This window comes from Paralichthys olivaceus, chromosome 2 (assembly GCF_024713975.1).
Source record: "Paralichthys olivaceus isolate ysfri-2021 chromosome 2, ASM2471397v2, whole genome shotgun sequence".
Lineage (NCBI taxonomy): Eukaryota > Metazoa > Chordata > Actinopteri > Pleuronectiformes > Paralichthyidae > Paralichthys > Paralichthys olivaceus.
The window spans coordinates 26,325,070-26,341,989 of NC_091094.1; the positions used below are offsets into that span (position 1 = coordinate 26,325,070).

The window sequence follows — 16,920 nt, forward strand, 5'->3', positions numbered from 1 at the left end:
GATGGCTCAGATATTCTCTTATCATACATTTATGAGTAAATCTAACGGGTCCCAAACGATTTTTGTGTTTTCTTATTAAAGATCAGTCACATGTTCACTAAATGTTGCACCCTTCTACTGCACTTGCAACCAACAGCTGTTTTTCCAATTGAAAAGTATTTGATGAATGTGAAATAAATAACACATGCTACAAAGCAGGGGCATACATTGCTACCTGTCTTTTTGACACTGCCCCCATGGGGCATGGGGCATGGGCTATTAGACCTACAGCGAAAAGAATACAAATACAAAACTCTCACATATTATGACTCTATATGTGGCTTTAAAATCTTTCTAACATTTGGGAGATTTATTTTACTCCGAAAGCAGAACTATTTTTATTTTGGTTTTTTTAATAGTGTTATTGGTCTATTTCTTGTTTTCATCATCATCATAGTTATTGTGAGTGCTATTTTTTGACAGGCACTGTTTTTTTTGTGTTCTTTGTGCCGTACCAATAAAGGTAAGTTGATATATAAATATACAGATGAACATGTCAGTTAGAGGCAGGTCTGTGTGTTTGAATAACCTTGGTTACCCCAGTGCTGTCATCAGCTCTTCCCCATCAGAACAAGCAGTTTCATTGGGAACCGAGGCCCTGTGAGAGGCTGCTGCATAAGCTGCTGTGAAAACACGCGCTGAGGACAACACTGTTTGTTTCCTTTCTCCCAGCGCTCAGGGATGTGTGCCGTGAACAGATCAGTCCTTGTTACTCTTGAATTGTATTGGGTGATTCTTCATGAAAATGCACACAGCGATTTGTAGGGTTTCACAGCCAGTTCATAATGTTTGAAATTGTCTCAGATACTCAGGTTTGCCAAGGCGGCCCCAGCAGACTCCAGTGACATATGAGTAATGTATAAAGCTCAGCTCGTAATGTAACACATGGTTGGCACTCTGCCTCAGGCTCGTGTCTCCAGCTCAGTGGACACTCAGCCCATTCACAGGAGTGAGGGCCCATGGAACAAGGCCCAGGTGCAACTTTTCACATTGTGTGTGTTCCTGTAAGTGTGCACACTTACACAAAATAAGAAAAATAGTCCAAATGAAATATTCACCTCACAACAGTGAGGTCGGTGAATTACCCAGAGTAATTTAAACAATGTTACAGACGATATTGCGCGTCGTATTTTAAAGGCCCTGAAAGGCCACGTTCTCGATCCTCCTCCTGACTGTGAGTGATGGGGTTTTATATGAGCAGGACTACTACAATACTTTTAGATAGATAGATAGATAAGTCATAAAAACGTTATAATTATTTGAAACCATGTTACAGAGACTTTTGAACTGAAATTGTAATCTACCGACACCATCATTATCATGCGTAGATGTTGCCTGCCATGTCACAAGAATTTCACTGCTCTGATGACGCTAAGTTATTTGGTGCATGTGACAATAAACTTTGATTTGATTTGATTTGATTTGATTTATATCAGGGGTCCTCAAACTGGGGTCTGGGGGCCTCAGAAGGTCTATGAGGACAAAAACAGTAATAGTTTACTTTCCCTATGATGTCATCCATAAGTAGCACACTGACACCATATATGTCTGATTTGCTCCTGAATTTCCTTCCTGTAATTAAACATCCAGAAGTACACTTCTTGACACATAAAGGTCTGTTGTCAGCTCTGCCTGATAGTGTCCCCCTGTACTGTCTGTCACATCATGCAGAATAGTAAAAGATAAGAATCTAGATTCTTGTGAGAATCAATTCCACGCTCCCACCCCTGTTTGCTGGTTTGTTTACCAGCCTGAGGGAGATGCCACACTAATCACATGTCATAAAACCTCACCCACACAGGGCTGATTGGTAATAAGTGTTAACTTCTCAATAGGTATATTGACTGTTTATTTAATGTTTAATATTTAGTAATCAAGAAGTGCTGATATTTGAAACTATGTTTTTAAAAGGCTTTAACAAGGTTCCTTCAGTTGCTGCTGCAGACACATAAAATCCCAAATTGTCTCGATGAAACTCGATAAAAGATTTCTGTATTATGTTTGGTGACTTGACCTTTTCATTTACTGATAAGCTAATTACCAAAATTCATTGTATTGTAAGCTAACTTGCGGACACATAAAAATGTCTTGTGTCTCATTAGTAATAATGAGCTCCCACTATAAACCAGAGGAAATCTCAGTCACGTCTTTGTAATCCTGCTGAGAAAACTCAAGTGTCTGTGCAGGGACATGAGCAGATGTTCTGCGTTTCACTGTTCCGGAGCTGAGGACCTTTGCTATGACCACCTGGGGTTGCATTATGTCATCTGAAAGCCCATTTTTAATCATCATGTTTGAATGTCCTGGAGCAGAGACGTCACATCAATATGTTTTGAATTTACAGTTCCCACTAACAGCCTTTTAATCTAATGGTATGAGCACGATGAGACCGATGTTTTTGTGCAGGCATCTCACATCACTTGTATCCATCAGGGATGACATGGGACAGCTCTGCTAATTTCACACACCATTACGGTGAACATAGACAAACTGTGGCCCGGGGGACCGGTCAGGAAGAGCCGATCTGCCCCATTTGGTTTCATTGTAAAACACCAAACTTTGCACCGCACATTCCCAAACAGTTTGAGAAAAGGGGACATGCAGAATGCCAAGTATTCTGGGGACTTGGCGTTCCGCTGTCTGGGGAAAAGAAAAAGTGATTCAGCAACACATGCTGGTGTAATAACGTGACGTGTGGTGCTAACAGCAGCAGCTTGAAGCGAACGTGTTGTTTCTCTTCTCAGCAGATCCTGCTGGAGGCTCCGTGGCAGGCGGAGGTGTAGCGGTGTGGGCCGGCTCATGTGGATCTGCTGTCCATATGGGAAGACATCCTCTGTCCTATTTTATACACAATCACTGCTTCACAATCAGACGACCTCCTGGAGTTTAAAAAAAACAATGGTGCACTGTCGACATTCAGCGGGACTGCTGATTGGGTTGACATTTACTGAGTTCAAGGGCAACTCATTAGAATAGCTTTGATAATTAAAGGATGAAAGAAAAAACAGAGGCTGAGAGAGGATTTTGACAAAATGGCAAAAAGTTAACCTGTTTTTATCCTACCTACTAATTCCACCAATTTATGTCTTTCTGTATGTAGAATGCCAGACCTTTGAAATAGCCAACAAAAAATTAATTAAATAAATCCTTCAAAGTTACATATAAACCACACACCTGAACTGCAAAGATTCATTTTATTAAAATCATCAACTTTAAAATCTTCTTTACAGATAAACCAGGTAGGATGACCACAAAGTGTTCTAACTTCACTCTGCACCATAGACTGTTTATAAAAATCAGTAAAAAGTGTCAGTATATTGAAAAACTGTTTGAGGAGGACTCACTAATGGCGAGGAATACTTGTGAAATAGCTCTGGAGCCTGAACACAGGACAAAAGAAAAGATCATTTTGAACAGGCCGGTTTAGATGGGGAAGCGCAGTAGAAGATTCAAATAAATGGATGAGGATTTTGGAAACTGTGTGGAGGAGTTTTCTAACGCAAACAGGATAATATGTGAGATTTACACAGCTTGTCCAACAGCAATAACTTACTGATCTTTCCTCTAATTCAAGGTAAAGGTGGGAGTATAATGACATGATGAACTGTTCCACATTGCAGTCGAGTGTTGTTTTTCCTGAAGCAGGGCGCCTTGCTGAGAGGAAAAACAGCTGACTCCACTCCAGGTGCTGGTTTGGCTTTTCATGTTTAAAGGCTGGCTTTGTCCACTGGCTTAGCACCAACACAACAAAGGGAAATGACAACAGAGGCCTCGGGTGTTCGTTTTACTTGAAGGTGCTGTCATCAGGACCAGAATGCACTGAGGACAGGAATGCGTCCCACTGTCAGCACTGGAGGTTAAATCCACGTCGCTGTAGCCAGTCTTTGGAACCACAAGGGTTAACAGGGTGAAGGAACATTTGAGGCAACGTGCAGCCCTTGTTGTGAGAGTTTCTAATTCGGAAACTTCTGGTCTGCGCTGCCATGACTGTGTTTTTTTTTTTTTTTGCTGCAGTGTAGAGGGCTGAAGACACGGAAAGCCAATTTGGAGCAGTGCATAATTTGGATGCCTCCTTCGAATCGAGCAACATCCCCTGGAAACCAAAGCTCCCTGCCGAGCGCCTGCTGGTAGCCAATGCATATTTCATGAAATCAGGAGCTGATTAACTGGATGGGTGCAAATAATTGCGTTCAACAAAACAATCACTCAATATGAAGTAACATCAGTTTTTTAGTTTAAAAAACGGTGGAAAAAAGTTTTAAAGAAGACATGACCGCACACCCTATAAGGTCTGTGTTTTTCAGAATAACTTTTTCATGTTTTCAAAGTAAAACATTTTTCCATTTTTCAATCCATAAGGTAAAGGAAAATAATGACAGTGACTGCACCATGTAGAAACTGAATTAGCTATGTGTGTCTTTTCCTATAAGGTGAATCCTCAGACTTGCTCCACAACTTCACGAAATCTGCATTTACTGGGTAATTTTCAAAAGCTTCAATAAACAATATTTTTTATTTTAACAAGGGAGTCACACCTAAAAATAAAACTCTTTTCTTCGATTACACAGGGCAGGAGCAACCCAATATATGTCCCTGGGGCAGAAATGAGGTGCTACTTTTGTGTTCCTATGGAAAACCAAGTCCCAGAAAAGCGTTTGTGAATTTGTTCATTCATTCGATCATTTCACATAAACATCAAGTCATTACATTTTATGAAAAGGACCATCTGAGAATTCTATTGCTGAAAATAATTCAGCCATTAAAATGAAATTTAAATCAAGACCCTTAATCACAATAAAATTGTAGGTAAAACTGTAGGAGCCCCCTTTATGTTCCAGTCATTAGTATTCTCAAGAAATAAACATAACTGTGTAGTAATATTTTTAATAAGGGACCACAGATGTTCTGGAGGAACTCGAGGGGCCAGGGCCTCAGGGCATTTACCTAATTTGTCCAGTTGGTAATTCAGTCCGAACTCTTTGGAGTATTCAGAATTTTTTTTACTCAATTAAAGTTTCACTCTGATCTGTTTTCTACTGCGGTAAGAAAAAGACTTTGATAAACTCAGTGTTCACCGCATTTCCTGTGCAGCGGACACTCAAAACTAGCAACCAGGTGTGGAAGTACCAGCATAGCAGTGGAGCTTTTAACATCGTTAGCTGGGAGATGGTTGAGACCAAAACCGAGGTAAAAAGTTAAATGTAAATGTGGTGGACGGAAACACAGCTGTTTTGCTGTACACTTCAGTACGCAACTAACAAATTATGAATACTGTCTATGTCCCTAATACACCTTGCATCAATGAACAAATCGTACATGGTTAATTATCACAATGGTTTTACTGTTTTAGTTTTAGGTTTTACTTGATACTGACAGAGATGAATCATTCTGATTTAATGTGAAATTCCCCTCTTGCTTGTTTATTTCTCAGCAGTCAACAGCAACGCAGTGATAAAAATGTTTGGCTTCCTGTTGACCGGCACAGGCAGTGGTCAGAACACAAGTCTGTCAGTGTCCTGCTCTTTGTTCATGCTGCTCCGTCCAAACACATAGTGCTGCCAAACAAGACAAGTCAGCCAGTAACCAAGACAAGCTGACACCCTGGCAGACACAGTCCAGGCATTACAATGCTCGTTTGCCTAATTTGGCAAATTTGATTCTTGCGAAAGATTTGGTTTGGTGAGTCAGTGTGTTTAATTTATCCAAGAGGAAGGTGTAACTCAGTTTTATTAGAAACAACAACCGAGGGCAAAAAGATGATGGGGGCATTATGCTTTATTTCCGAAGTGCTCATGTAAGTAGCAGTTATGATTTAAACGGGGCTTTGATGCCGGTGCACGTGCAGCAAATTCTCAGACAGAGATGAAATACAGGCAGTGCATGTGTGCGCAGGCATATACAGATGGAACACAGCATGTGTTAGGTCGCTGAGGAGTCTTGATTTCAGTGTATATTAATGTTACAAAAACACCCTTGGTTAGTGGACCCAGCTTTAAGAGAATCAGTGATGTGGGGCTGGGCAGCTCCGTCCCCTACAGTGCCGGACTAATGGAGATTCCAGAGCACAGCACCACCCATTTCCCCTTCTCTCTCTCTCTTCAGTGCTCACTTTTGTCCTGCAAATCACTGCTCTGTATCCCTCAGATAACCTGGCAGACTGAGGCCCATGTGAAGGTCACCTCTTTCCTATGAAATGGAAGAGTGCACCCGAGACAGAGTTTTCTCTTTTTACAGGAGCTGGTATGTTTCTGTGCTGTTGGTTAAATGAATCAGTGCCGGTGCGCTGATGCTTTGACCAGGTATTCACATCTCCTGTAAATCATTAACTACAGAGGATATACCTTCTGCGGGCTATCAGAGCTCTGCAGGAGATGAGAATTTGCAGTTGAGCTGATTCCAAAAGTTAACTGCAACATGCTGAACATATCATAGTTATTCACAAAGAGGAGGCAGAGGTTTCTGAGGCTTTTAGGCTCCTATAGTTGCTCAGTGATTAGGGAAAAACTGCCCAAAATATTCTACTTCTACACTTAGTACACATTCCCATCTGAATACAGTTAGTCTGGAAGTAATTTCATGTATTTATTCACCTGGATGTTTTAGCCAATAAGACATTTACTGAATCAATAACATTCCAGACATTAAATTTCGCTGTAGTTTATTTAATCATGCAGTTAAATAACAGGCTACACTGAAGTGCATTGCATTATGGTACCACCATCTACCAGAGTGCATTATAGTCTGTGTTCCATTTTTAAAATAACTGTTTTGAAACACAGCATATGTAAAAAAAGAAAATAGAATGTGCAGATCATTTGCATGCTAATCACTTCACCTGCAGCCAGACAGGATATTCTGTGACCCGTGTGTGAACTGCTCAGCACATGGAGGTGGTATGTGTGTGCGGCCAACCCAGTGTAATGAGGGGCCGGCTTCATTAGGTGGCTAATGTGCCCAGTTCTGTCTGTTTTGTCCAAACAAAATAAGAAAGTACTGTAACAGGACTTTAGCCAGTTAGACTCTGAATCATAAGTTGAGCACAGCATTACCTGACAGGACAAAGAGATGCTATTTGTATTGCAGTAAAGGTCCCAGTTTTCCTCAAGCCAAGTGCTGGATCAGGCTGGATCATCATATGGCACATGAAGCTCTCTCATCCCACACCTTTCTGAACTGAGTCAATCATTATGCAGAAAATGTACAGAGGTCAGTAAGTGAGCTCCTCTCTCAAGCTCTTCTTTCATTCTTCATCAAGCTATCTCCTATCGTCTTTGCAGAGCGAAGGTGTGCGCCGTTATCCCCATTTGAACAATTCATCAACCAGCTCTATTTACCCCATTACACTTTGTCACTTCCATGCATCTTAAGAGGAGAAAAGGGAGCCATTTGTACCCTTCATGTCAAGTGTCCAGTTGTTGCCTGATCATGAGCTATCTGGCTGAACTCTTTTTGCTACTTCCACTGCTTCAGTTATCCTTTTTCTGACCATGCTCATGAATAGCTTCAGGTTCATTACCACAGCTCTCCTGGACTGGAGGGATAAGCTGATTAACATGTAAAACCAAGAGGGGCTGTAATCAGAGTTGTGATGTGGTGTAAGGAGAAGCATTTAGGAGGTGTGGGGTGAATTAAAGTGTATTGGAAAGCATCTGGAATTATTTTAGCATAACCTTTTGCAAAGAGCAGACAGACAGGTGGTGAGCAAAGCAGAGCGTTTAGCAGCTAAAGAGTCAGATAGTATCCTTATTATAACAAAGAGGTAAGAGAGAGTGAATATTACAATACATTTGTCAGGTGAGCAGATACATTACAATGATGAATGATAATGTTGCTCTGTGTTTGCTGGATGCGTGAATATGCAACTGTTTCTTCATTATTTCAACCAACAGTGACTTTATGGAAATGTTTAAAACTTGTGGCATAAAAATAAATCAAAATTATGACCTGTGCCAAGAAGGTTTCCACTACCTTCCATCGGTTGGATGGATGAGACATGGGTCAAAAAAGAATGCATACAATTGGTTGAGAGCAGGATAACACAACTATTACTGAATTGAGATTAACAAAACTTAATGGAAGGATGGGACATGGGCCGAGGAAGAACCCATCAGATTTTGGCAGGGGTCCAGACAAAGCAGCAGATCCAGGGACAGGTTTTGTTATTATACTTTCTTAACATTACAACATTATAAGATAGGTTTAGGAAATTTTCATTGATTCCCCAAAGAATATGACATGGATCTTTATAAAGAATATCAGATATATTTAGGGGACTGATATTTATGCATGTGTGCAGTTTGGTGCAGATCCAAATAAAAATCTGGATGTAGAGAATGTATATGTGGATTCACTGTTGGGCCTTAGTGGTATCAGCTTTACTGCTTTACTAGTTTCTATAGTTTCCAAGAACAAGCTTGGCAAGGATAAACATGAAAATCCCATCAGACTCAATATCTACACTACATATGCATTAAAAGTTGATAAATACTTTTAATATATGAGAAATTTATGATGTGATCCAAATACCTTCCGAATGATCTCCACCCACAATTCCTCTGCCAACATGGTGACAAGCTCATGAAACAATGAAACAATGAAACTGATACTTTGTTATGTTGTGTTCTGTTGACTGTGATCATAGTCTGGAGAATGCAGACAGGATACAGCTTGGTACTTCCAGAACTTTTTATTAAGGAGCTAGCGTTCATGACAAAGAGGTGATTATCTTGCACATATATAACATGATCTTAATTTCCTCCAGTTCCAGCTGGGGATGATAGTGATAGCAGTCTACACTTTGGGCCAAAACTGGGATCACAAGTTATCCTCAGATTGTTCAATGCTTAAATGTTCTTTTACGTATACTGAACTGACACCCGCCCTAAGCGATCATTCTACAGATATGTGAAACTTACATGTGATACAGTAATGATACATAGATTTTTTAGACCCCATTCCAAGCCTGTCCTCAGTGAACCGTACAAGAGGGACAGCAGTTAGTCTTGAGACAGATGCTCCCTGGTGATCCCTCACATGAAGCCTGACTCCCTGAGGCCTCCCCGGCTATTTCAAAGCCTTGTTTGCCTGTGACGGCTCTCCCCGGAGATCGCACTGGGATTCCACAAATCTCACCCTTGTGTTGTCGAGTCTCACCTTGTATTTTATAGTGGGGCTGAGCCTGATCTTGTTATGCACATGCAAAACCTGAATGTGTTCACCGCACCATGGCAACCCCTCTCTGATGGTATTATCTCACACTGTGTCATCAGTGTGATTTCAAACCAAAACTGCAGTCAACTCCTGAGCCGTGCTGTGACAGCCAAGGCTATTTTTATAAGGCAGCTGGTCCTCAGTAGAGTCGACTGAATAAAACATTTAGGCCTACAAGCAAGTTCTGACATGTCCTTCCACTGACCCAGCCCTGAACACTCTGAATCTGAGTCCTCTCTATTGTTTTACCTCATCTCTCATCTCAGACTGAAAGCTGGCCCACTCCCCTGGCTGTGGTCTTATCTGCGATCAGGGCTGATATGTGTACCACAGCACCGACCACCGCTTCACCCCAGGCCCATGCAGCTTCTCATTAGAACCTTTCTGCAGGCTGCTGGGTGGGGTCCAGACTGGCGATCAGGTCACTGCGCTCCAACATGATGAGTGAGTCCATTTAAACCTCGAGCATGATACATTTTTATCCCAAACAGCACTCCCCCTCCCCAAACTCTTTGAACTCAGACGTCTTCTGAAGGAGCTGCATTGTGTCGGATTTACGATACCCTCCAAAGGGTCCACTTCAAAATAGAGGGAGGGTGTTGTGAAAGTGAGACACAGGATTGTTCTGAAGTCGTAAAGTTACCCTGCCATTTGTGGTTACGGGGTCAAGATCCCTCCAAAAGGTGGAAACATATCAAAATATTTAAGGATGAATTATTTCTTCTCCTCGTGTGAATGCAGAGACATGCTCACTTACATGTCATGTATCCTCATCCCTCCAGGGAGTAGTGTTCAGTGTGGGATCAAACGGGTAATTAAAAGCAGGCCTGTAGTTCAGCTTTAGTCTTTGTGGGCTGTAGAGATAGCCTGTGGCCTTGTGTCACGCATGGGCTGCAACTGGCCGAGACAGACAGCAGCATGACTAATGATGTGAGCACAAGGCTGTTGTTTAGCCAAGGTCACGGCCTTCCGTTTCAGAGGTACATGCAAGATCCTTAAAACTACAGCAGTGGACAGCAGCTTAAGTTTACCCTGGGGACTGACGACATGGCTCTAAAGGAAATATAAGAGAGAGCAGTAGCACCATGACTCTCTGGGTGTCTGTGAAATTCAATGGACAAAAAAACTCAATTGAATATAAATTAGCTTAACCACTGGAAACAGGGTGAACAGCTAGCATGGCTTGAGCTTTCAAATTTAAACTCACAGTTGACACATTGTGTCAGTTTCTTAGACGTCAAACTGTTGCAGAGACTCTTTGTCACTCTTTGTGCCAGGATCCGTCTCCAGTAAGACAACGCATTACGTGAATTTTTTTCGCTCAAGTGAGTGAGGCCACCTGTGCCACCTGGCATGAACGATGAAGAATTTCTGTCTATTTGTGCCTTTGCATTGACTTTGTGTGTGATCTCAATGAGTCAAACATTCACTTTACGTCTGTTTTGAATGCTCCATAAGCCAATTGAGTTCACTGCACTTTTAGTCAGTTAAAGTTGCTGCACACTAGAAGATAATCAGCAGATTAAGGAATCAATTTGCCCCTTATGACAACTGCGGGGGCGTTCCTGACTGGTCAGTCTGTGCCAGTTATCTGCCTAAATAATCTGATTGAGTTGGAGCCTCCCCGATCTCGAATCGGTTCTAACAGAGTAGCAGAGTATAACTCGCGAGATTCTGTGAGATTTCAAGTCTCTGGAATCGCCATTGTGACATAGTTTGCATCTAGTGAGTGTGTTCTGGAGATTATAAGATTTAAAATCAGGTAAATCTGTTATTATATCTGTGTCTCCCACGTTTTTCAAATCAGTCAAGAGTTGAAACTCTAGTGTGCAGCAGCCTTTAGTTGAACAGATTTTTTACAAGTCATTTTTCAAATGTATATTCTGTTTCATGCTGCATCTTATTTTTGACTCATTCACCTTGTGCACGAGCTGTTAATGCTGTTTTCTACCATAGCTTTTGTCTTCATAAGCACTTACACAAATTAATTAGTAATATATATATTTATTCATTTATTATTAATTCTTTTTTAATGTTGGAGTTTCAAACTTCTTCAGATCTTGTGGCGTGGTGTGGGCCGGCCCTGCGGTGCAGCCTGTGCTTCATCATGGATCATGATTGGATCTCCTCCGGAGTCTCCAGCAGGGAAACCTTAGCTCGGACCTCCTCTTCCGCCGGTGCCGCTGCCAGCAGCGCTGCGATGCTCATAAGGTTCCCACCGACATCGCTCCGAGGACGGACAGCAGGCGGCTCTCCAGCCCCGGCACTGCGCGCAGCACAAGGTAACACGCACCGCTGCTTGGTTTCTGTTGTTCGCCGGAGACTGTGTTCGCGTGCTTGAAAACACGAACTCATGGATGTTGCGGTGGAAACTTTACGAGTCAGTTCTACTTTGAGTTACTTTGTCAAACTTTGGCTCTCAGAGGTGAAGTGGAGAAGTGTTTCAGGTGGAGGGGGTGACAGGTTGCAGAGCTTTTTTTGCGCACAACAGGAAAGTTGTTAATGTCCCTGTTTGCACACATTTCTGACAAAAGCGCGAAAAACCCTGTGACATACTTATTATGTTATTGTCATATTTGGGTTGTTGCTTCCAGATTGTCTACAGCACACAACAGAACTTCATCTCCACTCTCTCCCTGTGTGAACGTGTGTCCCTGCTTGTGTTCCAGTCTTTTGTGTAGACACGTTTCCTCTCAGAAAAAAAATTCTGCCACAGTTTGTTTTCATTAAACAAATCCTCTCCTTTCTGTGCATGTTGGCAGAGCTGCCTTACATCAGGGACTGTTTAGACCTAAGCTTTGTGTGTGTGTGTGTGTGTGTGTGTATGGAGAAAGTAAGAGAGGAATCCCCCCATTCCTCACTGCTCTGGGAAACACCAGGCAGCTCAATACTTCTCCATTTGCATTCTGCAGCCACACCTTGCCAACTTGTATTATGCCTGGTGCAGTAATGATCCATGTCACTTTCCCTGACAGAAGTGCAGAGATGTCCACTTCTCAGGGTGGGAATGAGCTCAGTTTAGGGTGAGAAGACCTTCGGGGCAGGCAGGGGCTGGCTGTCCCCTCAGGCAGGCTGTCACAGGAGCTCCAGCTCTGAGAATTAAAGATTTAGAGCAAAAGAGGTGAACTATTCCAACTATCCTTCTTCATACATCCCTTCTTCAGTCATTGCATTTTGTGGTTCAGACTCTTTGTCTCTGACATATCAGAACCAGTCTCTCTTGAATGGTCAACTCCACAACAAAAGACTACTATAGAGCTTTGTGAAGATTTTTGTGGTCTAACACAATTGTTTTCATTTCATTCATGTCGATGAGGCTAAGCCATGTGCTGTGTACATTATTATCAGTCTCATAGATGGGAAATGATTGAAGCTGTAAAAATATAGAGATAATATACAGTTTCATTTTTTATGAGAAGAAGAAATGTGACAAAAAACACGTATTTTCAAATTAAACACTTTAACAACTTATTTCTGCATTAATGGAACAGTAATGACACAATACAATCATGTATACTTTTTGATTGGTGGATGTGTGAAGGTGTGGAGCTTTTCATAAAAAGTCTATGATGCAGAGTGAAGTTAGAAAACTTTGTCTACCTGGTTTATCTGTAATTAAACCATTGTGCATCCATGATCAACCATTTCTTTTCACAGATCCCCTAGTCTACATTTTTTCATAAAATGAAACTGAACTAGCTTTATGACTGTTTATGTGTGTGGTTTATATGTTAGTTTGAATGATTCACTGAACCGCTGTTTAGTTTGTCATACGTTGCAAGTTGGATATTTCAGAGAACTGTTACGAAATCGTCACAATCTTTAGACCCAAGTGTACAAGTTTTCTAATTAAGAGCACTGTAATTCAAGTGTGAAACGGAAAGATAAACGTTCTAAAAGATATGCGTTCCACAGACAGACAGACAAACAGATATGCAGTGATACACAGATTGTGAGACTAACTGCTCATTTAGAGCAGGCTTACCTATGTCTGACATCAGTAGTTATAACAAACTGGCGTCAAATCCCACACTTCTCAGATACGTCATGAATATCTGCTCAGCTAGAGTTTGATGTGGGGGGGGTGTGTTTACTTGCAGAGGTGACCTAGGAAAAGCCTGTATGTGTTATAAATGCTCAACCTCGTTAATGTTACATTAGATCTCTCTTAAAGGGGGTCATTTTGTAAATATTGTCACATTTCTTCAAATTAGAAGAGATCTGTGTCAAATTTGAAGTTTTGATTTTAAAGTTGATTTTATTTTACACACTTACCTAGAGATGTTATTAATTCATTAATGAATAAACACCTTTGATTTCTGCTTACTATTGATGAACTGATCTAATGAACAGAATCCAGAACGGAACTGTGTGAAGCGTGAGTCCCTTTGAGTCTGAAACTGCAATGCTTATTAAACACATCATTTACAGCAAGGAACAGTAGTCGAAGGAGACTGTGCCCTTTGGTCTGTGCTCCACTAATTGCTTCCATAAAGTGTGTTTAGTTTCCAGCAAGACTCAACTGCTGAAGCATTACGAAGCATCTACTTTATATCTAAACTGGACACACAGGATTGTTTTATGGACAAGTACGCATGGATGTGGTAGAAACTTTTCATCATTGCAGTCTCTATAATAATGCTAAACACTACTGCTGGACGTTGGACGTTAATGGGGAGATGCAGTCTTAATGTTAGGATAACTATAAGGCTGTTTGAATTGGACTTTATTGTGCTCAACTATAGAGCCAGATGTTGGTCTGCTTTCATTTTGAGAACTAAGCCTCTGTCTGCCTGTCTGTCTCTCTCTGTCTCTGTTATTTCTTGCAGTTGAGGTGATTCAGACGAGCAGAATGTGCCAGAATCCTTGAAGCCTTGGATGATACCTGATCTCCTTTGATTGTTGTCCGTGCACCAGGTGCCATGGCCTGTCTCATAAGAGCTGAAGTAGCACTGCTGAGGTGTGCGTTGCTTATTCTCTACCTGAGTGTCTGCTTGTGTCAGCGTGACTGCACTGGCGTGGACTGTCCCCAGCTGGACAACTGCATTGAAGAAGTGCTGGAGAGTGGTAGCTGCTGCGCTTCATGCTTACAGAAAGGATGCACATGCGAGGGTTACCAATACTATGATTGTATCAATGCTGGATTCAAGAATGGTAAAGTGCCAGAGGGAGATTCTTACTTTGTGGACTACGGCAGCACAGAGTGCTCCTGCCCTGCGGGAGGAGGTCGGATCAGCTGCCACTTCATCAGCTGTCCTGACATGCCGCCAAACTGTATCGATATTTCAGAGCCTGCAGATGGCTGCATGCAATGTGAACGGATCGGGTGTGTCCATAGCGGGCAAAAGTACGAGGCTGGACACTCCTTCCACAGTGACCCCTGCCGGGTCTGTCACTGCCCCAATGAAGGGGGAGAGCTGATTTGCTACCCTGTGCCTGACTGTGATCCAAAGGAAGTCCATAAACCCATGTTAGCTGCGACCACAGAAGACACAGCCAGCAGGCGTGAAGGTTACCCCTACAAATTTGACCAACAAGGCCATACTGATCAGTTCTCAACACCCTACCACGTTCTGCCTAATGGAAATCTTCCGCTCTTCAAACCAGCACCATTTGATAAGGCGGAGCCAGAAGACTATGATTATGGTCCTACCGACCTTCCAGAGACCTTCCCTCAATCTCTGTTCCTCCCCAACCAGCCGTCCTCCTCAGAAAAGGTCATATCTATGTCTGGAGGCTCTGAAACGCTTGACAGACCCTCTGCCGTTCCGAGTTTTGACAGACCAAACAAGCTGGAGCTAAGAGAGCAATATGGAGTCCATGACCATCCTGCATACAAAGAGGAAGTGACAGATGTTCCCCTGAGAGAACCGCAGAGCACTGTCAGGCCACATATGTATGAGGACACCACTACTTCTTGGCAGCCCTCACAGAGTCTGACAAGTGCGCAGAGTGTCTCATTCAATGATGAGAGCACAAAGACAGAATCAGAGAATCTATCGCATGCACACAGGAGTTTTGGCAGTGACGAATTTCCACTAAATCATAGTTTTGAGGGTGAAAAACACCCAGAGTACACTCATATGAGTTCAGAGAGTCCAATACATAATCAGAGACGCTCTAAGACTCAGGCGCATCACCAAAATGTATTCGATAGTGTTATGCCCAAGGGTTCAAACGGTCACATCAATGATAGTCATCCAGTCAGAGGTACCGAGAGTCAATCCAATCAACAGAGACAATCAGATGAGGTGAAATTTCCAATGTACACACTCAAAAGTCCAGAGAGCCCAAATCATCCCCGGGGAAGTTCAAATGGTCAAAAAGAATTCCAGGGTACAGTCGCACCAGACATTGAGGAAGGGGTGAAAGCAGAAGAAAAAGAAGAAGAAGAAGAAGAAGAAGAAGAAGAAGAAGAAGCGGAAGAAAATACAACTTTTCAGAGTGTTACTGAGGTTGGAGGAAAGAATGTGCCCTACAAGACAAACTCAGCACATGAGGAGAAAAGCCACGAAGAGTCCGAGAGCAGCGACTCAACCAACAGGTACAAGAAGATCCCAACCGAGCTTGGCACCATCTCCACCAGGGGGCCTGAGTACCATACAACCCCTATGGTGCGTTATCTCACAACCACCACTCAGCTGCCAGTTGGGGTCAGTCTGTATGAGAGCAGAGAGCCAGGTCAAAGGCTGTTTGACCTTCACAGTGAGGACAGAGGGGAGGGGAAGGAGGAGGAGGAGAGGGACAGCGATCGGCCTGTTTCAATCAACATACCTGATGAAGGTAAGTGTAAAGGTGATTTCACGCAAGGAGCATCATGCTCAGTTCAAGCAAGAACCTTTTCTTTTCAATTATTCATTTCAAATCAAAGACAATTATTTATGATATGATGGTATGATTACTATTGACTCATCCATGCTCAATTTTCAAGTAAAAACTTGAAATTGCCAGAAATTTCCAAAAGTAGTTGCTACACATGGCTGAGCTGGAAATATGGACTTATCAAAAATGAAAGATGAAGGCTGATGGAAACAGTTATTTCTGACCTACTTCTGCACTGCTGTACTTGCCTCTGCCTCTTCAGTTGAAGAAGAAAAGAGGTCATGATGCTTTCCACTGTTGAAGGCCTTGGGTAAAATGCACAAAAAAATGAATATTGCAGAGGCATCATGGAGCACAACAACATTTGATAAGTGACCTGGCCAGTTTATAGTATTGAAATTGCAGTACATAGATGCTTAGTGTTTTATTGTCCCATTCTACCGGTTTAGTAGTGTAGTAAAGTGTATCCACATGTGTGTTTACTCTGTAAACTATAGTATTTTAGTATTAAGTAGTAATATGTGTTGTTCTGCTTGTGTACACTCACATTACAACATAAATGTAAGTGTAACTGGTGCGATATTGAGATTTTAAATGGTTCAAACAAGGGCACATAATGCATATCACCCTGTGTGTTCTCTAAGATTAGTAGATTATGGACATCTCAACAAAAACACAACAAATGGTGTCAGAGGTTGATTCAAAAGTTAGAACAACCGATCGCTCAAACTCGTTTCAACATGTAGTCATTGATAGTTTGGCCACTAGATGGCAGTCAGATAAACAGGTGTAGCATGACAACACATACAGAGTTAGCAAATAGTTACTATTTGCTATGGTTGTGTGTCT

General features: G+C 42.1%; 1 protein-coding gene across 1 annotated transcript in view; it reads left to right on the forward strand.

Moving 5' to 3' along the window:
- Positions 1 to 11,306: 11,306 nt before the first annotated feature.
- Positions 11,307 to 16,920, forward strand: part of fbln2 (fibulin 2) — a 71,032-nt gene continuing 65,418 nt past the window's right edge. The window contains exons 1-2 of the mRNA XM_069513512.1: positions 11,307 to 11,531; positions 14,079 to 16,032. Coding sequence (XP_069369613.1) covers positions 14,172 to 16,032 — 1,861 coding nt within the window. The 5' untranslated portion in view covers positions 11,307 to 11,531; positions 14,079 to 14,171. The remainder of the gene's footprint in view (positions 11,532 to 14,078; positions 16,033 to 16,920) is intronic.